At 42.7% G+C, this 26266-nt stretch overlaps 1 protein-coding gene across 4 annotated transcripts in view; it reads right to left on the bottom strand.

The window, feature by feature from the left end:
- Positions 1-24825, bottom strand: part of SORCS1 (sortilin related VPS10 domain containing receptor 1) — a 285482-nt gene extending 260657 nt beyond the window's left edge. For 2 of the 4 annotated variants that reach the window (XM_065067076.1, XM_065067077.1), the window contains exon 1: positions 23691-24825. In XM_065067076.1, the coding sequence (XP_064923148.1) occupies positions 23691-24329 (639 nt within the window). In that variant the 5' untranslated portion in view covers positions 24330-24825. The remainder of the gene's footprint in view (positions 1-23690) is intronic. The other 2 variants (XM_065067078.1, XM_065067079.1) reach the window with 1 other exon arrangement.
- Positions 24826-26266: the final 1441 nt, after the last annotated feature.

The following is a 26266-nucleotide window of genomic DNA, read 5'->3' as shown; positions in this document are numbered from 1 at the left end:
TGAGCAACACCCAACTCTTTCACTGCATTCTTCTCTGAGGCCCACAGATCAAAAAGCCAAGAAACAAGCTCTCCCCAGTACCATTGCTGGCCTGGTACTGCCAGGGGTGAGTTCAGTGAGTTGGGAATTACAGAGCCAAGATCAATAAAGCTGTAGTGTGGCAGCTCAGGCAGGCTCACAGGGGGCATAACTAGGAGTGATGGGCTGAAATTAAGCAGAAGGAAAATTTTGGCTGAATAGCAAGAGAAATTTGCTTTGCTAATGGGTCGATCAATTAGACAGAGCATACACCTCTCAAGGGATGCGTGCGGGGAAACCTGTCATTGAGATCACTTAAAACTGGAGTGAAAGAGCTCCGGAGGTTGTCACTGCATAAGCAATTCTGCAGTTTGCGATTCAGGAGTGCTTGCTGCTCCCTCCAGGCCATGGGATCAAAGCTGAAGCTGTCCATCTTACACTACCTGCAAAGGTCTTAATAACCCTTTCGTGTCTACATCAAGTCCACATTCTCAAAAGTAATACAGCTCTATTCTCCCTGTTCTTGTACTTAATCCTCGCATACTCTTAGAATGGCATTCATCTAGCTAACAGTCATTGAATATTAGGGTGTTAATTATCTGAAATCCAGCTATCTTATCCCCCTATCACTGATAGAGCAAGCTACTGAAATAGGAATTTATCACAGAAAGCACTTAGGTCTCTCCAATAGCCACCCAGAGCCTGGAATAATAATTGCCAGACTTTTAGAAAGCTAAAATTTTATTGTTTGAGTTACCCGGGGGACGTTAACTGCTTAAAACGCTAATTCAGTTAGCTGTAATAATGTAGTCATGCCATAAAAGACCTTTGCTTGTTTACCAAGCAAAATAGAGGCTACAAAAGGATAGGACTTCTGTTCCTAAATAGAAGAAAGAAGTGCAAATATCAGAGTGAAAATTAAAAGATTGTGTTGGCAGAATAGCAAGTAGATAAACAAGACCTAAATGTAATTATGCTGTGCATTAAAGAAAGATTTTTTTTTTTCCAATGAACAGATCAAAAAGATTAAACTGTTCTTCAAGAAATATCGTAGGGCAAGCCAATTAAAACAGGTCATGGTCCATCAGTACATGGGCTATATCTTTCCCACACAGCAGAGATTAGAGCTTGTTGACTTAAGAGGCCATTACCTGCTGTATTCTTGCAGTATCATTGCTTATCACGAGCGGGACTCGAACCTTGGCCTGTCAGCACGGTGCTCCCAGCAAGAAATTACTTTTATCGAAGGAGGAGCACAGGGAAGACAAAAGCACTGGGGACACACAGCTACAGGAATGGCTCAAAAATGCAATGGGTCAGAGTACCAGCAAAACAGGAAGCAGCTCATAATGTAGCAGAATAAGTGAGAGTTAGGGGACAATTTCACATGAGATGTCTCAACAGGCTCTACACATGTAAATTTCCTGAAACATGCCAGGGAGACCACTAATCTGATCAGGAGTCTTGCTGATCAAACCATGCTTGTCCTGAAATTACTTCAGATCATTACTACTCTCCAAGACATGCCTTCAAGTCAGTCTTCTGCTAACTGATAATTCCTCTGCCTTTTCTTCAAGCTATAGAGTTTTCTTCATCCTAAAAGATCAAGAAGGTCAAATATCCTATTCCTCACCCAAATTTCTCAGACACGCTAGTCTAGATTGACTCAAGGCACTAGACCTGCCTATGTCCTTGGCTACAAATTGTTTCTCAGCTGTTGCCCTTGTCCTATTGATGTGACAGAACCTGCCACGGCCAAGGTACCATTTTGACATTTGAATCTTTGTCTGCTTGCCCCCTTTTAAATGGTTCACTGCTTTTCTTGAGGGCACCTTTTGAAGCAAGGCACAATCCCCCAAGTACAGACTCCAGGCTGCTATAAGTTAAATAAACAAGTAGGTTGTCTAGGCACATTTTCACTTTCAACTATAGTTAGAAATCAAAAAAGCAAGCAAAAAACCGCAAGATTTCACATATCCAAATCAGTGAAGAAGCCAATACCTCTGTTTCCCCAATAGATGGTGCTGATAATTTCTTTCTCAGATACTCGTGAATAAAAAAAGTGGATTTCTTCTGTGACAATGCTGCAGTGTGAGCAAGCTGTGAAATGGGGCAGAAAAAGCAAAGAGCAGAGTCCCAGCAGAAGCTCTGGGGATTCCCATAATAAAGATCTGAAATGAAAATTCTCACTTGCCCCAGCTGTGTTGCTGGTGCTTTCTAATTTCTTTTCATTAAATGTTATGTTCCTGAAACCTTTCCTGAGTCTTTGCAGCACCCTCTTCCTTATGCAAGTAAGGATGAAAAGTGTCAAACTGATAAAGACTTTTGGGGAAAAAAAAAGTACTGATTTATCAAGGGACAACAGCAGGAATAACAATTTCTATCTTCTGCCACTCCTGTGGAATGAATATTACATCCAAGTAGTAGAAACAACAGTTGCTTAGTGTTACTGGTTACCAGTCAGTAGACCAGTATATTTTCACTAAGGGCATGCTGGAGAAAAAAACATTTTCTAAATTTCCTTCCCCCTCAGCTTCATAAGTGAGGATCTGGTTAAATATACCAGTGTTAGAAACCAACATCAGGGCCTGAGAACTGGCTAATTAGGAAAGAAATTCACTTCCTAATTTGGGCAAAAAGCAAGACGGAATATGTAAGTAAAAGAATACTCCTTCATTGAGGATAATTGTCATGTTAACAATTTCAGTTGTTTCAAGACCTCTTCAGAAAACTATTACCTTGGTTGTATACAATTATCTTTTCAGCACACCAGAGCTGTTGCATTTGCCCTACAACTTCTCATGCTAGGCTCAGGCCATTATGCTACATCCACAGCATAATTTTTTCATCTTACATTCCCACGTGGCTGTCCTAAAACTTCAGTATTCCTGCTGTATTTTCTCAGCTACAGTTTTGTCAGCCACAAGGGCTATTCAGTTGTTACAGACCCCAAGCAGTGATGAAGCAGATGTTAAGAACAAATGACAGGGTCAAGCCATTTTTAAGTCTTATATTGTTTACTTGGCTGCCCTGGTTTATGCATTAGAACTAGAAAGTAATGGGAAACCCAGGCAGTCAGACACAGATGGGGTTTTAACAACAGAGGTGCCATGGTCTGAAATGTAATGTTTTCTTCCAGGAAAGTGAGAGCAGGAATCAGGCAGAAAACATCCCTGTGAAGCACGTAGCAAATGGAAACTGCATTCAGTTATTTATGTTCTCTCCAGATGAAGAAGCACTCATGGACAATACCAGAGGGATCTGGCCAAAGACCATCTTTACAGAAAATGGTCCACACAGGACCTGATCAGGGCACAAAAGCCATCCTTTGCCTGGCACTTAAGTGTTAATGTCTTGAGATACACAGACAGCTGGTCTTCCCTGCTCCATATGAATACGTTGGGCACTTTGTAGCTGGTCCCAGTGCTCCCTGTAGTATGTAGTATGGAATAAACATAGGGGAGGCAAAAAAACAAAGCACACCCAAGGATAGACTAGTAGACCCAGACAGTCAGGGCACATGCCTTGGTGTGTGCAGTATTATTCATACCACAAGAATTTACATTTACACAACTCAATCAGCTGTCCCTCAGCAAATAAGGCTGCTCATCATTAAATACTCCACGAGATCCAAGTCTGAAAACAAATACACTCCTGGCATTGCTGTGCACAATAACCTCCTTTCACTTGTCTCTCCTAACTCCCAAAGGCAACATTTAGGCTGTGAAACTTTACTAGCCACATCAACCCACAGGCACAATCCCATGGCAGCCTCAGCCACCCCATCTCCTGCCGATGTCCAGCTTTCCCCATTGCTCCCAAAAAAACAATCCGCACCTCTTCCTTACACCAGGAAGGGACAAGATCAGCTCAGGACAGTAGGATCAATCCTTTAGATGAACTTCATGGAAGTAATCCCTGCAGAAATGGTCCTTATTCAGTCCATCGGACACTTCGGTAAATTAAAATTAATGTTTCTTTCTGAGCTCTGCTGAAGCAGACTGTCATGCTTAGAGAACAAAAAAATCAAGGGAGTAGAAGCAACATCCAAAATGATCCTTTGGAAAGAATTACATATGACTAGAATATGGGTTTTGGCAATGGGCACTAGGAGACCTTCCCCCTCTACCTTTACATCTTAATAACAGGGTATTTTAGTGCACCACCGCCTTTGAAAAGATTTAGACTGGTGGGCTCCATAGGAAGCATGGCAAGGATTTTAATATGTATTTTACCGAGTTGTCACAAGGCACAGGGATTTTCTGGAAAACAGACAGGAACTCCACAGCAGAGCAGATAACTGAACTGAGACTTCCCAGGCCCCAGCTTAGATCCACCAGCACATGAACTCTCCTACTTGTCTTTTGTCTATGATACAGCTGTCCCAGAGTAAATACATATATACCTAGGTATGAAATCAGATGCAAATCCCTTGCTCTACAAAGCAGAACTCAAAGGTATTCTGAAGTCAGCATGAGGGAAGGGAAAAACACTCTTGAGCTGAAAATTAATAGAAATCAAGCTAATATACAGCATATATTACTGATTCTCACACACTTGAGTCTAAGCTCTGATCCACAGAGAAAATGGCTTTAAAATATTAACCACAGTCATTACGGAAGGCTCACGTCTGACAATGTGTCTTATGGTTCATTTACCAAGAAAAAATGGATGCAATTTTAGCCAGTGTTAAAATTAATCTGCTTTTATCAGAGAAAGGAAACTAATCCCACCTGCCCAGCTCTTCTGTTCTCTGTTTTCAAAGACTGAGACAGAGGCAGCAGGTTTTAAATAACCAGGCGTTTCACTGAACTTGGGATTCCATAAGTTTTTACTCATCTATGTTGAGGGAAAAAAAAATATCTTCCTGATAGTGGGGCCAACCACCTAACCTAGACAGCATGGCTCCTGCAAGGCCAAGTTCAATGCCAGTCCTGGTACAATTCAAAGTGGGTGCAAACAGCAAGACTTTTCATTTCTTCTTTGGGGAAGGTCAGTTCTCAGAAGTCAGTCAAATCTCTGATATCTGGAAGGAATAAAGGCAGCAGAAACATCCTACTGTCCACTCAGTATCATCCACACACAGCCCCCAGAGACACAGGCAACCCTTTCATGCACTGAGTTCACTCAAACTTCTGCCTAAGCTCTTGGACTCCTGCTCTGCCCAAGACAGAGGTAAAACTTCAGCAGTTGCATGTCCCTGAGTCAGAAAAGGGTTTCCTGGGGAAAGAGAAAGACAGAAAGGCCACGAGGAGGCAGAGTTCCCTCCCCTTTGGAGCATCACACTCTAACTCATACATCCTTGAGCAGCAGGCATGTCCCTTCTGAAAGGGCCTCAGGTGGAGCTGAATGACCCTATTCACACCACATGAGGAGCTGGCTTCAGAGACAGAGCAGAACCCTCTAGTTCCCATTTGTCAGCTTCAGCCCCTTTTGGATCCAGAAAGCATTAAAGTTCAGCAGCAGAACTGAAATGTCATTCACACTCTAGGCTTGAGGCCTCTTTAGATTGTTGCTATTGACAGCAAAGCCTGGGAGAATTATTATTTTTTACTAGTATTATTATTTGCCAGTACTGGATGCATAACAATAGCTCTCTAGACAGAGCAAATAGATACAAACAAATGAATGGAACCATAACTGCCTCATGTCTTTCATTTAAAACACTGTGATTTTAGTCCTTTTGTTCAGAAACAAATTTAACAAGAATTTAGGAGCTATGTGTTTGGGCTAAAATAAATCAGGTGAATAGCAGGAGAGGGAAGCTTACTATGACTTCAAAGTAAAACGAACACAATGATGGGACTTGGTGGAATAAGAAAATGAAGGCTGAATTTAGTACAAATGGCTCCATTATTATCAAAGGTTCTGTACAAGCTCTAATGATAATGCAATTGCATTGTTCATTGGGGAGAAGGTAGATAGAAATCACTTAATGTTTTTTAATTAGCAAAATATTTCAACTTGGCTACAATTTAGCTTCTGTGTGAGGCAACAGAAGTGGTGTCAATGGCAGGTCGCAGCTAGCTGTGGCTAAGCTGACAGACCTGCATTACGCTTATGCCCATGCTAGGGGAAATGCTACTCAGTGGCAATGGATACCATCAGCTGGAAGAGTCTTGTCAAGACTTCCACATTGTTCTTGTGATGTCCCACCTTTGTGTGATTGACAGGATTGCCAGAGCATTTATCTTCTTATAATATGACTGAAGTCGGAATAAGCACTTGGCCCACACACCTTAGAATACTGTTTTTCTATTCAAAGTGAACACTTCAGATTTGTTTAAAAAGTCAGGGCTATGTTGAACTGGACTAAAAGGCAGGACAAGTGCTAAGTTCTGTCTTGAACAAGTCAGTTCCTAACCTGGTAAGGATAACAAGGAAAGCCTGGCACCTCAATGGAAATGCAGCACAAGATATTATCCCAGACCTCCATCAAGATAATCCCTTTATTCCAACATGATCGGAGGCAAACAAAAAACACTAGACCTGCTCATTTTCATCTTTCTTACGGCAAAAAGAAAAGGCAAGTTTAATAACTCAAAGCCCAGAAGGGAAATAACACCCAAGTCAATGATTTCTGAAAATGACTTCCAGATTTGTTCAAGAGCTTACGCCAGCAGAACAGCTAATGCACCCTGTTGTATCCACAAAGCACTGTTCTATGTAAGCTCTCCTAGCTGATCAGCAATACGCAAACAGATGATTATTGTGACCAAGGTATCAGAAGTAGCTGCAGCACTGACTGCTTGATGCTTTGGCCCATGAAACTGCTATACTTTAACCTCACTAGACTGACAGCTACCTCACCTTCACACCTTCTGGTAAGACATGATTTGTCTTTTTTTACATATGGGTTGGTGACACCATTTGTCTTGTGACAACAACAGGAGTGATGCTGGTGTAAAAGCTGAAAGACTAGACAGTTGGGATTCTATAATCTGTCCATTACCACTCACCAGTAGAAGTGGCCATCCTCACTGCCTTTCAATGCATACAAACATGCCAAGGGCTACTGAGTGAGCTAAACACATCCTTAGTAAAGAGCAACAAAAAGAGCAGCCCATCTAAGTACAGATTCATTTTCACATCTCATACAATAGAAATAATACAGCAAATTCAAACCCCTTTTGACCTCAAGGCACATATTTGCAAGTCTTCTAAGTAAAACTACAATCAGTAATACAAAATCTGACCCTTCTACTGTCCAGAATGAACTATGCAGTATGAAGACAGAAGGTCCCCAACCAAAAGACTGGCTAGAAAGCAGATACTTGTGGGTTAAATGTGGGGTTTGGCAGATCTTCAAGGGAAACAAGACATGATGTGCTTCACTTTCACAAGAAATCAGAACTAATTAGGGGAAAACCAAACCAACCAACCACAAGCAATAAGAATGGGAGAAACCATATTTGAAAGAAGCCAGAGGGAATCAGCAGCTGATAAGGAAGGTTGCAACTTTTATTTAGGCCAGAGACACTCACCCCCCTTTGGATGATATACCGCAGGATATCAGGTGCTAAAAGCTGCCTTTTTGTGCTTTTCATGACATACCAAACCATTTAAGATCAACTCTTTGCCACAGGCTGCCAACACCAGCTTTAAAAAAAAAAAAAAAAAACCAAACATACACAAGAAGCAATGCCATAGTGCAAGCTTCTGTGTGAAAAATGAAGTATTTCATACTAGTACAACTTAAGGAGCTGTCACACATTAGCCTATCTGTGATAACCATCCACATGCAGGCTCCTCATCTTGAAAGATAATTTGGTTTAAATGCCTCTCAATATATGCCAGGGTAAATACAGGTACACTTCACATAACTTGCTGCAAGACAAGCACATATATGACATTGTCCCTTCTTGGCTCAACAGTGACAGTCTACTACACCTCAGGTTTAAGCCTCAAATCCAAGCCAGGCTGCAAACATTCTGTTGTGATTGCATTGTCAGCTGCAGAAAAGCTTCTTTCCAAGGCTGCATGCTCAAAATGAAAAAATGCACCACCAAAATCCCCCGCTGAGACCAGGACAGTCCCTTGCCCATATTGACTTTTGTCACAAAGATACGGGAGGGTATAAAGGCTTCCGGTTTTGCTTACATCATCCTTCTAAAAACTAGGCTGCTACGCTACAGGCTTTTGTCGTCCCCAACTGTTTTACTCTTTTCTAAGCCCAGATAGCAGCTCTCCAGCTATAAGAACTTGTATCTCTACAAATAGCAAGGTCATTCCCTGCCAGATTCAAAGTAGTAAACAAAACACATCTCTTCTGGCAAAATGTCTCCACACCAATTTGTATAATTACCTACGTCCCTGAAGAGGGTCTTGTTCACATATTATAGCTCTGACTCTAAACATTGGAATACAATTAAACCAGATGCATCAGACACAACTTGCTGGCTGGCTCATGTCAAACCTCCACAGGTGGTGGGTAAAAGACATGACTTTCATTCAGATGCTTCGAATAAATAGCACAGTGTATGCAGGGAAAGTCACAACATTGAAAACTACTTTTAGGTAAACTCCTCCATATATGTCCCACCCTTCAGCAACAGTCTCTTCCCAATAAATATTCAACTTTGTCTAGCAATATTAATATCTGCCAATTTATCTCCTTATCTCTCCCTCCAAGCTGTTTCACCAGTAACACAACATTCACCAGTGCATAATAATGCTTCTTCGTTTTTATCCTGATTCTTACCTTTTTTCTGCCTGTTACCAGTCAGTGCTTCTACATCACTTAAATCCAAAATTCCAAATAGAAAAATCCACACACCTTCTCAAAAACTCACACTCTTCTTTTTTGAACAAAATCAATCCAGTTACCTGAGTCTTGACTAGTGAAATGTTCTCTCCCCTCCAGCCTCTTTTTAGCCTATTCTGGAGCTCAAACCACCCTTAAAACCAACTGTTCTGACTACATTACTGCAGTCCACTAACCTTGCTTTGTCTACATTTTTTCCATTGCATGCTATTTCACTTCTCAAGGCTATGTCCCACAAACCTAGCTTTTTAACACCTGCTCTATCAGCCTCTTCAATTTGCTGCTCCATTCCCTGCATTTTCCAAGCAACACCTTGGCACACTGCTTTGCAGTCTCATCCTCCCCTATTTTGCCAAGCCTTTTCTCATTCTCCAGTTAGCACCCCCCACAGCAGAGTCTTCCTACCTGCTTAGGACATATTTCTTCCTTAGCATCTCTTTGCTGGTAAAAGAGACTTCAGACCACAGTCTTCGTTTGCTGAGGCCACTCAACATCACCTTCTTCCAAAGTTTACCAACAGCCATAGGTCAACCTCTCCACCAAAAAAGCTGTTCTTCTACAAACAACTCACAACTTCATGCAATCCTACAAAAAGCCCTCACCCTTCTCTCTTAACCCTCATCTCTCTTCCTCCTTAATTACTCATTCCTTCCACCTGGGATGAAAAGGAATTACAGCCAGCTGGGTCCTCTGCCTTTCAAGGGCAAATTTACACCCTGAGGGCTTCCTTCAAATTGCCTTCTGTTGCTTCTAACCACACCCTAAAATCAATGCTCATCTCTCGTGTGTTCCTGCCTGTCTGTATCTTCTTCACTATAATTATTTTTCTTTCAGAAGTTAACTATCTAAATCACAAAAAACTTTGCTAGGCTGAATCAAGTGATCACATAATTGATCCATTTGTAAACCTTGTGTTTCTGCTGCTTCTTGTTGCCTGTTTGCACATTTAAAGAAGAAACAATTCACTAGTCTACCTCCTGCCTAAGGAAGAGACCATTGCAATCATGTTATCTGACTCCTACATACAGCAATCCAGAGCACGTAACTTGTAACTGTTCCTACAGTGGAGTGGCATTGTCTGCTTCAGAGATCATGGCTAACTGAGACTGTCAGTTGTTTTAGCCATGAATCAAATATTTGTCTTTAAAGCATTTCAATGCCATAACAGGAACGTTGTGCAGGCTTTGTGATCAACAGAGAAAATACATCTCTTTGCCCTCCCATCTTGCACTAAAACAATGTTCGCGATTAACACCTTTAGGAGGCTCTTGCTTGGACGGAATTGCATACCTTAGGATCTCAGCTGTCAATATGCTTGGAGGGGAAAGGTGTCAGAACAGTACAAAGCAGCTGTTTGGGTTTTCAAATGTTCCTCTTGCAATCTACTCTCCCCTTGAGTTTCTGGCCAGGTATGTAATGGCTGAGCTGCCACCCTTCTGACATTCCACAGAGCTATCATTAGTAATGCTGAGACTGTTTCAGGAACAAAAAGGAATCTTTGATACTTAAGTTACCTTCACCGTAACTTTATAGCAGCCAATAAGTATCATTTTATAGAATGCAAAAATTGCTGAGATTCAGTCTAAAAAGACCTTCCAAGCTACATTCTCTAGTTGTATGTGTCAGAAGCCAGAATTTCTGTTCTGTGATGGATGCAGACAGGCTAACGCTTGGCTTCTATCTCAAGAGGGAAAGGCAAGACCATGACATTTCCCATGAAAATGACTATGAGTAAACATTTTTCATCTGATAATCAATAGCACTAAAGCATTTCCTTTTGATGACATCTGAACATTAAACATTAATTAAAAATATATATAGAGATGTGATTCCGGACACTCCAAGGGATATCAGTGATAAAATCCTCACAAATACCGTATCAGAAACAAAAAAAATATATTGCCTTTGAGACTACCCACCAGATTGCCTTCCCACAGTCCCCTTGCTGCCCAAAGAACTTGTTGCCTTCAGCAAAAAGCCTTTGGTGACACCCACCATGCGACAAAGGAGACGTAGCAGAGAAGAGACAGCTGGAAACAAAATCTCTCCAGGAAAGAGAAAGAACGTGGCTTGTTCATAGGGCCCATTTCCAGAAGGGAAGGTGGAAGAGGATGGAGAAGCAACAAACTTTTACACTTTCTGAGAATAAGATGATGTGTCATGTAGTGTCCCATATACTCACATACTCAGTATAAAAGATGTGTCCATGATATAGCATTAGTATCTTGTTGGTGACAAAGCAAAGGCCAACTAGGACTGTTTCTCACTACAGTTTTTGACACTATCAGAATGCAGACAATTTTAGTTGATATTTTAGTATAGAAAATGTCACTGAAAATTACATACACCCAAGAAATTTTCTGATTTTGACTAAACTATATTTTCAAATGGAAAATTCTTCTGACAACTTTCTTTACCCAAGTGGCTTTAATACTCATGTTTAATGATTTATGTGTCTCAGTGGTGTTTTCAATTTACTGACGTCATGTGTCCTTTGTAAACTCAACACAGAAGGTGGATATTTAAAACTGTATGTCATCTATCTTCTTTTATCCTTATTGTGATATTGCATTCATTTCCCATACTTTATTGTACCATGTATCTCTGTGATGAAGTATTTTCATCTTCTAGCAGCTGTTACTGCATATTTCTGCATCATCTGAGTAGCTTGTTAGAAGGACAAATTTACTAGTGGGTTAAAGTTTAATTCATATTATATCATCCAAGTTCAGATGTCAACCACACAATTCCATATATTTAAGCAGGAGCACCAAATTACAGAAATCTTTCCTTTTCTCTGAACTCTCTCCAGCAAAGATCTCCATCTGTTTAATAAAACAGCATGTCCTTATTTAAACAAAATGCTCTTTATATAGAGCATTAAGTACAGGTTTCCTGAGTAACATTTCATAATGAGATGCTGATTCTTTTGTACTATATTCTCTACTCCTCATAAAATTTCTGAAGGTATTTCTTTGCCTTACTTGCTCATACAGATTTGTTTTTCACTAAAATCCACCTTGTCAAACACAAGATTTCTCAGAAATTATTCTTTCTGCCTGGTCTTTCAATACCTCAGCGTTAGAAAGGAATAGATTCTCCTTCTGCTTGCCACACAGTGGTTCTTGGCTTCCTCTAAATGAATCCTGATTTCCACGAACAGAAAAGGAGCGAAGACACAGACTCAACATTCCTTCTCAACTGTTTCATTCTGAGATGGTGCCAGATGCAATGGAGATACTGAAAAGATAGAGTAACTAAGGCAATTAAATTTCGTGTGTTTCTCTTCCAGTCGGATAGGAACACTGGTGATTTCCTAACTCTTTTTGCAAGGATTTTTGTGAAGTAGCTTGGGGTTTGTTTTCTTATTTCCCTTTAGAGACATCACTCAGATGCCTCGTCAATAAACCTGCCTTAGAACCTGAATAGCACTAAAGAAAATCAGTGCTGCTGTACTAAGCACAGACATTGACAGCAATTTTAAAAGGACATGAGCAGCCATCAAATCATAGGCAGATAATCCAGAGCACAAACATTTACTGAAAATACTTGCTACACTTAACATCACTTTAAAAGTTCAAAGAAATATCAGAATCCCCTTGGTTAACTCTTGCCTTAAGAGAAAGGTGATGTTCACTTGCACTGAAGCTGTACCTTACCCCCACTGTTCTTTGAGGTGAAAATACAAATGGAACAAACCTGCCAAGACAGCATGATTTCCCTGAGGAGGGCTGGACAGGACCTGCACCCAACAGGACAAGAGAACAGTAGAAATGCCATCAGTTCTAACTTGGGATAAGACTAAAACGGGTGATTGAGAAGCAAGTAGGAAGCATCAAGAACATTAATTTCCTTCCTCCAAATCCATGCATGAATCAGATAAACCATCAGTATGAATGTTATTTGCTTCATTGGATCCTGTATCTATATCTTGTGTTCATAAACACACACATTGTAATGAGTTCTTGACAGCAACAGGACTTAAACCCCCTACAGCTTGTTACACTTAAGAACAAGGAAAAAAAAAATGGAAGGGGTGTAAACCTACTCTTTCTGGACTTCAGATAAATGCTGGCAAAACTGGTCCACGTCTCTGTAGTGTGGGGATGCTGAATTTTGTCAGATCTCAGCTATAATACTGTCCAGCAGCTCCCCAGCTATCAAAGTTGCCTATTGCAATCCCAGCTCCCAGCCTAGTTCTGAGATACGTTACAAGGAATTAAAGCAAGCTGAGGAAAAAGGGAAACAATACACTTTCTACAGAACTTTTTAAGATTCTCAGGAAGTTTTTGGCAGTGTAAGAGGAACCTGTGGCTTAAGGAAACTTGAATGACTAAATCCCCAGAGCCCCAATCCAGTTGTTGTAGAACTGGCCTGTTGCAAGCACTCAAAACAAAAATAAACAAACAAACAAGGTGGCTTTCAGTTCATGAGTGGGAGTTTCTTAAGATTTCTCTCAGCATTTCCTCTTAGCATCCTGGTTTACCCAATCTTTAAGATGCATCTGGTCTTGTTTCCAAATCTGTTTTGTAAGGACAATGTTTGGTGTCACCTGGATTTGGAAGGAAGGAACCTCCCAGTTGATCCTGGAAGATGTGATGCACAGTGCCCTAAGCTGGGAACTGTGGTCATTCGTTTCCTATCAGGGCTGAATCCACCTTGCATCCTTGTGCCCATAGCAGTCCTGTCCATCTGGAAGGCAGGAGGAGAAATGGCAGGTGGACCCAGCAGCACCACCACCTTCATAGTGAAGCTTCAGTCCGTTCCTCCCCATGCAGAGGACATTCCTGCTCGCAGTTGGGGGCTGCTGGTTCTGCAGCCACCCTTTGCTCACAACTATACATCCCATTTGACTGCTGCCTTGGCCCATCAGAGCAGTTGAGATGTTGACAGCCTCAATACCAGCTGCACTGGCTTGTGGCCTGTTCATCATGGCAATTATTAGGGTTATGTTCGCATTTTATTAATAAAGAACCACAGGTCTTCCCTGGCTCTTCTGCATCATGGGAAGGCATCAGCACTCACACACCTACCCACACAGGTGTGTGTGTAGCACTTTCCTTGTATGTTTATTATTTTTCGTGTTTTTTAGGAAACACACAGAGAATGTGTTGCTCTCTCAGCTGTCACTGCTTGTCACATTACAATAATGATCGCTGCTTTCAGAAGCCCGTTCATGTCATTTAATCATCGCTTCCCTCCAAACTGCCCGTCACAGAGTGGTCGCCAGGCAACAGCATCAACAGACAGGGCTGTAGGTGCCTGGGAGGAAGAGGAGGATGGAGCACACCAAGGTTTGCAGGGAGGAAAAACTCACGTTTCCATGGGAGAGGGAGGCACAAGAGCTGCCAAGTCTATCTGACAGGATCCCAGCCTGCAGCATGATGAAAGTAACAGGGATTTCAGTGATTGCAGAACCTGGTGTTCTGGTGGAGTCAGAGAACATGGCAGAACTCTGGCCCAAGACACATTAACACAGAGCCTGGTTCCTGGCTCCAGCTCCCATGGGTGTCCATGGTCCAGGTTCCTCCCATCACAGGTAGGATGGAAGGGCAGCTACTGTCCTGTCTGACTCACAGACACAGACACAGCCTGTGGTTAGAGACATCTGGAATCAACCACTTTTATTCCTTTAACAACTTTAAATGAGTTGTTTGGGAGTGGGTAAGAAGTTTCTGAAGCAAAAAGACAGACCACATGTCAACTTATTCAAGTTGAAAACAAAATGAAGGGCAACACTGAACCTGGAGCTTTTCATCCAAAAGATGAGCTGAAGGATGTTTTGGTTGGTTTTGTTTCATTTTGTTTTCCAGGAAATACACAATTAAACAGTCATTTGTCATTTAAACAAATAGATGCAGATCAGAATCAAAGCAGCTTTGGGTTACAATACTGCAAACAGTTATTACTAAACTTCAGTAGCAATTCTGTAGAGACACGAGGTCACTGAATCCAAGCTAAGTCCAGATCTATAGCCCAGATCTATATTATTCATATTTGTAGCTCAGGTTCTGTCCCCCTTAAACTATTTAGGAGAGTGTTGGAACATGCACACAAATGAAGTGGAAGAGGTGTAGTGAAGTCCTTTTCCATGGTGTGATCCTCAACCAGAACACCATCTCAGGGAATTATCCTCAAAACTCTTCTAACTTGTGACATTTCACCACAGACCTGTACATTTTTGTATTAAGTTTAATGCATCTGCTGTTTTGCTGGTTTATCTTTTATTTACCTGTTTATCCTCTCCTATAAAAAATATATTAACATAAGCAAAGTAAGATCTAACTTTGATTTGCAGATAATTTGCACATTTTATTTTGTTTCCAGTAATGAACAATTTAAATGTTTTCTCTTTCATCTACAGAAAACTCTTTTCTTGAAAACCTGAACTAAAACTCAATAGAAAGCAAATTAATTTTCCATATCCTATTATTTGCATATACAGCTTGATTTTTCACCATAAGTATGATTTTTAACAGAAAAAAAATATATTTATACTTATATATAGGTAAATTCTTAAAAAAAAAAAAAAAAGTGCTTGAACATTCCTTCAAATATTCAGTGGAATTCACTTCTCCTACTTCTCTTTTCAGAGAATATTTAGTGAATGGTACTGGCAACATTCTTGGCCAAGGCAGTGAACTTTATGCTGTATCAAAAGGTTTATACTGACCCAGTCACACACACAAAAAGGGAGCATATGACCTCTTTCATCTACTAAAAATATATCTTGAATTTTAAATAAAAAAATTCCATGCAAAGTCTATTACAAATGGCTAAATTCTGTCTATTTGCACATTACCATGGAATTTCCCACTGACTTCAGAATGAGGAACTTAATGATTACTTCACATCCCAAAAAATCGCACCTGAGAAAATCGCATATTGAGCAGGCGCAATTTACTAAGAGAAAAACAAGCCTACGTTTGTTATATAAAATATTTCCCTTGCATTATTTTCTCAACCTTAGATGTAGTGGGGGAAGTGAGAATGAGGGAGGAAGAAAAAACATTTTGGGGAAGACAGGGGATGTCTCTGTTGGGTTATTTAAATAGCCTGAGATTTTATGAAGTGCCTTTCACCTCCTCCTGAAGACCTCCATGAAAATGATCTGCAAGAGCTCATGGCACTGCTGTCCTTAAATAATCATCAGCAAAGGTGACATAAAACCTAATACAAATAGAATGCAAGCACTGACACTGAGTTGGGACCTGGTATTGTAAGGGAACAAGAGCTTCCCATGTGTAGCTGAATACTTCCTACCCAAAGAAACACAGCCCTCCCATGCCTTGAGAAAGGTTTGCCTTGAAGTGCCAACTGCAAATCATCCCCTTCCATCTCCTTTCCTTCATCTTTCGATTTAACGTATTTGTGCAAAGAATGGAAGATTCTGCAAATGGGCTCTTAAGTTCCAAGGAGCAGCAAGAAGCGATACACAGGGCATGGGGGACATATTCCTGGTGGCAGTCTGAAAACTGCCTTGATGAATGAATTTCAGACACCCTCTCTAAACACCAGCCATAGCTTTATACACTAGTTACACTTCAGTATTTTTGCCAGCTCAGACAGTCCAAGAGTATCTTCTCTACCTTGCTGCTTCTGCATTAGAGAATGCAATAACATGGGGGGAGAGGGGGAAAGCTTTTTTAAAAATTATTTTTATTTTTAATGAGGTCAATCCCTCTGTGGGTGAAGGTAGGTGGTGTTTGCTGGTATCACATAATTTGCTGCCTTAGGTACACTTTGTGCTCTCCTCAACCTGCCCTGAAATTCCTCGGCCACACTTCCCAGAAGCACAGCATGGGTCAATCCCTCCATCCCCCCCAAGCCCCTCACTTGAGGTGGGTTTCATTTCATCTGGGCTATCTCAGAGCTTTCTCTCCAGGAAAAGAGAAATCACAAGGCCTGTGACTTCCTTCACTTTCCTGCCCCTGCAGGAACAGTGCTGCCCCTAACCACAGCACAGGGGGGGGCACTAGAGGCCCTGTCCCAACACAGGCTGTTCATGGCAGGGATGCTTGGCATTGACTTCCCTCCATAGCAGCAGAAACAGGTGCCATTTCCCACCCTCTTCTCCCCACATCCCCCCCCCCCCCACACACCCCAATCTCCATCTCTTTTCTCAGCTTTCTCCTCCCCGCTCAGCCCATGTCAGGGGCACCTCAGCACAGCCTGTCCTGAGCATGTCCCTGGCATGGCAGCACATGGGGAAGAAGTTCAGAGGCAGCTTTGAGTGCTGGTGTGGCATCATGGGAGAACATTGCTCCCCTATTTAGAGACACAACATGAGGTTAAATTAAGATCTTGGAGACCCTCTAAAAGAAAGGAATTACATTTTAGGACATATCCTAAAATATTCTATTCCTTCTCAAAGTACTTTCCTTTTATGTTCCCCAAGGAAAGAAAGTGCAGTACCAAGTAAAAGTGTTATTGTGTTACCAGCACCGAGAATTAGGGATTAAGGGCTCTCATGTTAACTGTTGTTTGATTTAAGAGACAGCCAAAAAAATTGCTAGTGGCACAAAAATCATTTTACTGCATCAACTTTTATGTGCATTTAAAATTCCAAAATAATTAGTCCATCACCCAATGCTGCCATTTGAATTGGAACCGAGGCCCATTTTCATTTAACATAGAAATGTCAATTAGAGCTGCGGGAGTCATTGATTTTTTGGTTTGCTGGCCAAATATAAAAAAAGAAAATGAGAGAAAAGAAATGCCTTGTATCAGTCTGATTTTTTTTGTCCTCCTATGAAACAAAAACCTGAATGTAGGTTTGGTTCTGGCTGAACATGATCCAGTACACACAGTATTCATGGTAATATCAGTTGCCCACATATAGGCAAATCTAGTTTGAGATGTTCTAACATTCCCAGGCTTGGGTGTCAGGTAGGGTGCAGGATCCACAGGATACCTTTGCCCTGTGAAGCAGCAGCTAGAGGCAATACCATATCACTAGATGCCTCTGTGTGGGACACTGAATCAAGGTTTTTGTGTCACAGGATCATTTTTAAATATAGAATAAAAGAACTGGAAATCCATTCAAAAAATTCTCTCATGAAACAAAACAATGAAAAAAATGTTACATTTAAACTTTCAAGATTTTGGCTTGTTCAAGGCTGTTTTGCAGGTGCCTTGGGATCAGAAGGAAGTCAAATTAAATGCTCTGGCCAAGCTACAACAGTATTTCTAGGGGAAGAGGTCTTTGATGGGCCAGTTTCACCCGCCTTGTACAACATGAGGGTTGTACTGAGTCTGGCATAATAAGAAAAGCCCAGAGGACACAAGATTGTCCAAGGCCAATGCTGGTCTTGCAGCCCTTCATATGTAGAGCTGTATCACAACAGGAGGGGTCAGAATGATCTCTAACCTCTCCAGAATGAGTTGAAGACTTCTGACCTCCTTGCTTCCCCCTCTGGACAGACCTCATCATGATTGCCAGGTCAGATAAATACAAAACTTTACTTAAAGTTAGGAGGAGAGGGAGAAAACCCTTTTCTACCATGAAGTACAGTATTAAGGAGATTGAAATCTATAACCCTTTTGCTTTATAGAGTTTGTAGCCTCCTAATATTGTATCGATGCCAGTTGCAACTGTCAGAGCTATTCCATTATTCTCCTTGATCTCACCTCATGATAGGATTTGCATATCTCACCTGTCAGTCCATACGGAAGCTACTCACCATCTCCCAAACACTTTCACAGAGACTAGATTCATACAATGATAAGCCTTTCTTCTAGTCTTCATGGATTCTCTTTCACCCACTGCTTTCCCTCAGTGCACGGCTATTCTTATTAACAGATTCCCACACCTCTTGTGTTCTGTATATGAAAAGCCTACGTTTTAGCTAGATACATCTAGAGGTGGATTACAACACAGTAGAAATACTGTTGACTCATTTTTGCCAAATCACACGTGCGGGGAGAGGTGGGGGCGGGGGGGGAGAGGAGAGGGGAGCAAACAAAAACAAAAACAAAAAAAACCCCACAAACAACATAAAACCCACAAAAACAAACAAACAAAAAACCCTCAAAACTTTCTGGTTAAAAAATAAAGTCCTACTCAAAGTTACAGGAAATTTTCCAGTGTTTTCTCTCACTGAAGACTTGTTTTTTAAGTAGACTTCATAAATACTTTACATACATTTTACATATGATCTACACAGTAGCAAATCTAGTTCAGAACACCAAAATCTGAAACAGGGGACTTTTAGCAATACTTTAATTTGGCCTGATTTTTTCTGGTTTAAATCCCTATTTTTGTTTCCTCACTTTTTATCCAGCCCTTCCGAAATATATTCTCATTAGCTCTAGCAAGAGATTAGCCTGAAACAGTCTCAGCATCTGGTGCATTATACTGTTAATACTATTATATATTGTTGTAATATGTAAGAAATACCTACTACATCTCACTGAAGCATTTTAATGCAGGCATCCTTCTCAGATGAATCTTTCTTGGGACCCATTTCTTGCACCCTAGGAACCAATCTAAATGCAAAGTGACTGACAGAGGGGTCATTCTTCACTGTGGGTCTCACCACGCAGCTGGCTCTGGGCTCCACAGATATATTCATATACTTAAAACTCCTCCTTTATAATAATGTAATTGCCATGGGATGAAGGGATCAATGGGCTGTCACAGTGTCATACAATGTAGTGCCAGTCAGTCGTGGGATGACGTTTACAGATTCTACATCCATGTCTTGTAGTTTTACACTCTGCCAGTGAGAGAAGGACAGAGGGTACCAAATACAGCCTGTTGCATGAACACAGCATCTGAGCAAAGAAGATTCAGAGTGAGATGATGTGAAAAGTGACATTTTGATCGTTGTCCTGCATTCTGGTCTGAACAGAAGAATACTGGCAATTTAAGATACTTTTACCATGCCTTTACTGTCTCCCTTGTAAAAGGGAATATATTTGTTATCGTCTGCATGGGATTTTGTTCATCTAAAGCAAAAAGCTAATTCAAATTCAAGCTCTTGGGAGCCTGACTCCTAGAAATTCACAGTTCACTTTCCACAGTCTGTCTTACAAGTGGATACAGAAAGAGCAGTGCTTGCTTGATTTAGCAAACCAGAGGCTGAAAAGGGAATATGATCACTGCCTGTAAAATAATTTCAGGGGGCATAAGTGCCAGGGAGAGAAAATAACTTTAATTAAAAAGCATATGCACAAACAAACAAACAAAAAAAAAATCTGAATCGCCCAATGGCAATGTTAGAAAAGAAACATGAAGAATAAAGCTTGGAACAGCTACCCAGAAAGAAAGAAGGCAATAGCAGGATTGGTTTAAAGAAACCTAACTGTTTTCAAGATGCAGTTTGATCATTTTATGGCTGTATGGTAGCCATAAACCTGTTGTAGCCCTGTACTTTCTTTAAGTTCCTAATTTATAAAGTAGGTTGAAACACTTCAGCTGAAAATCCAACAACAGGTTATTCACAATTACTTTGCCCAGGAGGAAGTACAGTGCATTGGAAATACAGAGGTGCTTTGTTATTCTGACATACCTGTGCCCAGTTTGTCCTGTCAATAACATCAAGTAAAATATTCCAATTCCTGATGTAGAGTCTCGTCTAAAATCTCTCGCATAAGAGACCTAACTCTTCCCTGTTGTCTAGTGTAATCACCTGACAACAGCAATGATGACCTTGCAGGATGTATCCTGCACTGGACCCATCAGTTGTATTGATTTTCTACTGTGGATGGAATATAAAACCTGTCTAGCCATGGTTGTTTTGCATGTGGTCCAGACTTCATCTCCATCAGTCTGTTGAGGATCTTCTGTTGTGGAGGACCTAGGAGAATCTCAGCTTTGTCTTTCCAGCCATGTAAATCGTAGAAGTTTGAAACAGATATTTAAAGGTACCATGACCATATTAAATCCAACCCCCAGGTGTACAGCAAGGTACATGCTCAAATTCTTTGCTAAACACTCTGAGATCTAAACCAACGTCCAGCCCAGGAGAACACTCAGTCCAGAGCAAGGCGAAGGTAAACTGCCTTATGAAGTGAATGTGAAACCTATGCTGCGTTCCTTTAGAGCACTGCTCTGGGGAACTCCTGCTGAGTCCACCAGTGAAAAAGCCAAGGTAGAAAGGAGGGATTAGTGCACATGTGAGGTATGTACCTACATATGTCACCTGGGCACACACCAAATGTCCAGCTACAGATATTGTGCTGGAGGGTAGGCTGTCCAAGGAGTATCTAAAGTCACTGATGGGTCAAAATAATTGCTGATGTAAGACAATTTATGCTGGTGGAATTACACCCGGATGACTTGGACTACTACTTATTATTCTTATTGTACCTGTGACCAAGCACACAGTGAGTTCATCCTCAGAGCAGAATACCATCAGTTAGGTGGTGTACACACTCAACATGAAATCACAGTCAAGCCCAAAAGAAGCTGCAAACACCAAGAACAAACCCTAACAGAAATCAGGAGTCCTTTCAGGAGTCCCTTCTCCTCCATTAGAAGTATTGCGATTGTATTCAAACCACTACCAAGATAAGGATATAGGGAACCACACCAAAGCTGGCAGAATCAGGTACATTACAATGGAAAACCTTGTTGGTGACAGTGCTTTAATTTTCTATCTTTTCTATCTAAAGGGTTCTCCAATGTTTTGAGCTTTGCTTTGGATTTTTCCCATACTCACATAGATGCTGCAAACCATTATCATCTTCACAGTGCCCCTGTGCCTGGGTGAAAGGCAAAAGCTGTTTAACAGCAGCACTTACAGAGTGCATTAGACTGAAAATGTGAAGAGGTGTGTTGCATCCCCCTGTCACAGCAGGGAAACGCAGGCAGGGAAGCGGCAGCTGCCGCTGCTGGAGTGCAGCCAGGGCACCAGGGTTACACAGCATCCCTCACAAGCAGCACCATGGGATCCTCTGCAACCCCCACACAGGCAGAACAACATACATTGTACCCTACAGGAAGCATTTCTTCACAGATGAGTGCCCAAAATCTCCACAGAGAGACACTGGGTCAGTGCCACTCTGGGCTACCTACTGAATACGCACCATTGCTTCAGCTGGGCCCAGACAAGCCTGTTGTGTATCCACGTCCTGCTAGGGCCAAATTTCAATTCAAATTTACTGTTGTGAGGGGGCTGCAATCACAGCACAGGGTAACACAGCACTGACAGAGCCCCAAGGAGCAAGGTGGAAGCATAATCTCCCCATACACAATACAACCCACAGATCTTTGGGGAGGACAGCTCCCTGAAAACATTTGTACACAAAGACGTGCAGAAAGTAAATCAGTCCCTAGCATTAATAGGCATACCACCACAGTGGGCAGAAACATGTATACATATGTGTGTATACCTAAGCACATGTATTACAAACACACACATAATAGCAGTGTATCTGTCTTGATAAATCTACAGATTAAACATAATTGCAGTGACAGATCAGGAAAACAGAAGCTTTTTCTTAGCATATGGGTCACTTTAAACCAGTGTCGGCCTCAATTCCATTTGTATGAACAGACCTGAGCTCCTACAAGGCAGCTTCTGTTCGCACAACTACATAAGAGACAGGCTGAGTTGTGAAGAAAGAGGAAAGTCCTTCAAAACGGAGATGACAAGTATTATTCTGTCAATTCATTGATTAAAAAGCTCCTGATGAGACCATAAAACCAAGTCCCAATTAACTAGGGCTGAACCCTATAGTGAGGTGCTTACGACATCCGCTGTAATTCTAAATTGGGTGACTGTGATATACCTCAATACAATCTATACTGAAAGGAATTCATGATAATTAGACTATTATTTCAAAATGTTACCAGGCTCTTAGTACTAAAAGCTGAAAGAGAGGCCAAGGATTTATGCCAAGCAACCAGAAACCTTCTGGCATTATAGCTGCAGGCACCTTAGAGGAGAAAAGCCCGAGTCTCAATTTCTCCTGGGAAGTTGTACAGGCAACAACTATGTCTTGCTGGCAACTATCCCCTTCTCTCTTATTAGCATTCTGCTTGCTGTCTCTAGGATGCAAAGTGACAGAAGTTGGAGCGCTCAGACAGCCAGATCCCCCCACCTCTGCTAGTCCACAAGCAGACTTAACAGCAGGCAGAAAGCACACCCAGGCCTCAGCCCTGCGGCTCCAGGTTACCTCTGCAACGGAGGCTGGAGTGATACAGAGCTCAAGTTAAGCTGCTAACTTTAATGCCATAGCTATTGCTCCAGCCGGGAAACCAGTCCCCTGTTTCTGTGGCTGGTTTTGTTCTCATGTCAGAGTCCTTCTGCTGCTACTCACAAGGAAGGTTCAGGTTATGGGAAAGAGACAAGAACTGTCTCTTTTCAACACTCCAGTGACAACAGACAAAAGCAGCCTTATGCCCAGCACCTCGGCACTTTGGAGACGAAGTTCTGAAGTCCTCCAGCATCTCCCCATCAGCAGGGCCTGAGGACCGGCCCTTGGACTGACGTGGGGCCCCCAGGGCTGGGAGGAGGAGGAGCAGCACCAGAGGGGCTTTCCCAGGCCTCACTCCCAGCTTATCCTCCCAGGCTCCCAGCGGTGGTTACCCTGGGGAGAAGGATGGATGCGAGGATCCCCCCTAGACTGACCTTTTCCCTCTCCACAGTGTTTTATCCCTCTCTGCTCCCAGGGTGAGGGAGAAGGGGGTGGAGGGGGCTGTGTTCAGCGGTCGAGCGCCGGAAAGTTTTTTTGCTCCAGAAGAATGGCCCTTTTGAAGCACTTCTGCCCCACTGCACACTGCTAAGCGAAACCAATCCCCGGCTCCCAGAGGCACAAAATCCTCCCTTGAGGAAGAAAAACTCCGCATCCCACCCCCACAGACCCCTCCAAAAAAAAAGAAAATAAAATAGAAGAAAAAAAAAGGAAACCAAGGACAAAAGCAAACCCTCCGCCCGCACCCCGCGGCGGCGGTACTCACGCTGCTGTTGTGCCCCGACCAGTGCACCATGGCTTGGTTGTGCGCCGAGTCGCCGGCGAGGGCGAAGGTGGTGCTGCCCAGACGCAGCTCCTCCAGCCCGAAGCGGGCGGCGCCGGAGTCCCCCGGCTCCCGCCCCGCCGCGCCGCCCGGCCCCGCGGCGCCCCGAGGGCTGCGGCCCCGCCGCCGCCGGCCCGGTCCCGGCCGTGCGCCCGCAGGGGGGGACCCATGTCCCCGGAGAGGATGGTCCTCGGCAGGAGCCGCCGCCGCTCGGGGCCGACTCTCCCCGGCCACTTTCTCCAGCTGCCTCGTCAATTGCCGGGTCTCCCAGCCGCTGAATTTCTCTCCCGCGGAAGCAGGAGCGAGGGTCGCTGGCAGCCCGACATCCTCCGCCTCCATCCCGGCCCCTTGCCCTCTCTCACCTCCCTTCTCCCCGGGGAACCTCCTCTGCTCTTTTTCTCCTCTGTCGGTCCTCAAATGCATTAATCCCTGCTGCGGATGTTGCTGCTGCGGCTTCACCTGGGAATGGCAGTATCTGCAAGTTATTTCTGCACCGGTAAAGCCAAAAGTGAGGAGGAAAAGCCATGTCCAGTACAGAAGAGCAATGTGCCAGGCTGGATACCAGCCAGCAACTTTTTCCATCGCTGCTGACTGCTGATGAGTGTGAGGGAGAAAGAGCAGGAACGAGAGAGCAGGAGCAGGAGAGCAGGGTGCTGCCGATTCACCCGCCGCGGGGTAAACACAGCGAGAACTCCATAAAGTTTCAGACTCTGCTGTATTAGATGAAGCCGGGGGGTAGGGAAGATTGCTTTCTTTCCCCTTCTTTTTTCACCCTTGTTTTCTTTTCCTTCTTTTGCACTTTTCCCCTTTTCCCCTCTTTCTTTTTTTCTTTTTTTTTCTTTCTTTTTTTTTTTTTTTCCCCTGTCTCCCAAGATTGGCGTTGCTGATCAGGCTTTTGATGGAAGGCAAAGTCACAACCACACGGGGGAGGAGCTGAATTGAAATCAGAGAGAGAGGGAGAGAGAGAGAAGCAAATCCTGGCTGGTGAATTCTCCCGGCTGCCTCTGTGGAAGTCTCAGCTCGCTCGTCTCCCTCTCTCTCTCTCTCTGCTCCCTCTCACTTCGCCGCTTCTGCATCACACTCCTCCCGTCAGGACGCCCTGCGTGTCTTTCGTGAGTGATTGGTTACTCATTCCCCCTCTCTCTCACGCATACACCACACACACCCACTCCAAGAAGGACTTACCCCAACTTATAAACTCGTACCATCTGATCCTCTTGCTTCCCATCAGCTCAGATCTCTAAAATCTACTTCTGAGACCCAAAATACTAAAGCCACTGCATGGCGACTGGAAGCAAATGTGCAAACTGAAGGAATAATACATGTATGTAAGCATACATACATGTGTGTACAGTCTTTCCAGAAGAAATATTTTAATTCGATTAATTAAGTGGCCTTAAATGTCTGAGTAGACTCTGAAATGTCCCTTTCTTCCTCTCTTCCTGTGATTGATGGAAATGCACTAGAGTTGCTGGGAATAGGCACCTGTACTCAATTACACTGAGGGAAATTCGTATTTCTGCCCCTCTGTTTCCTTCTCTGCTTTTGCGTTGTTGTACCATCATTTACAGTAGCTGCCGATGTTTAGATAAATCACTCAGGCACAGCGAAGATGTAATCACATAAATGCTGATGGAGACAGGGACAAGCTTTTGGAAATGAAATGACAGCAGTTGTTGGTGGGAGAGGGGGAGAGATTCCCCACCATTGGTTTATCAGCAGAAAAAACTCCTTTCTGCTCTAGCTGTCTCTCACATTTTCAGGACCACCAGTTTCTCACCCAGGAGCTGTGCTCCTCTCTCACTAGCTCTCTGCCCCAGGGATCAGCCACTAGTGGTGGCCAGAGGAGATCACCAAACCCTGATTGCAGAGGTTGCTGTCTGCTGGCCATGGGAGCCTCTGGTCCCTTCATGTGGGCAGCACCATCAGTCACTGCCCACACAGCAGAGCAGGGGCCCGATCTTTAACAGGCATTTGCAAATGCCCACGTGCCTTAAGACTGAAGAGAATTAAAGGCTCTTCCACTGGAATTTTATTCCATCTCCATCTGCTTGCTCTCACTCATTCCCATTTGATTTCCAGAGAGTTTATTTTTTAATTAATGTTTTTAGCATTTCCTTCCTGACATGGAAGATTTTATTGTATATTTTTGGTAGGGCATTTCAGAAAGAGATTTACAGATTTATTCCACATTATTTTAGAGATTTCACTCAAATGCTCACTGGTGACATGTCTTGGGATATAAGCACAAGACCACAGGCGAAGGGGGACTTGCAGTAATCGAGGCTGGGCATAACTTCATGCTGCTTACAACAATGATGGATTGCTGGCAATGCAACCACCAGACCTCAGCTAAATCTACTGTAAAACAATTAACTGCATACCTGTTTCTGTACCTCCCAGCTAAATGGTTACTATTAGTTACAGTCTGTCAGTAATAATAATTAAGAGTTTGTACTTAAACAACTTTCCTTTACTAAGCCCAAAGCCTTTTAAAAAGGCCAGTGAATTTTAGTCTT

The sequence above is a fragment of the Columba livia genome, chromosome 6, assembly GCF_036013475.1.
Source record: "Columba livia isolate bColLiv1 breed racing homer chromosome 6, bColLiv1.pat.W.v2, whole genome shotgun sequence".
NCBI classification, from domain to species: domain Eukaryota; kingdom Metazoa; phylum Chordata; class Aves; order Columbiformes; family Columbidae; genus Columba; species Columba livia.
This window is presented reverse-complemented; position numbering and strand designations above follow the sequence as displayed.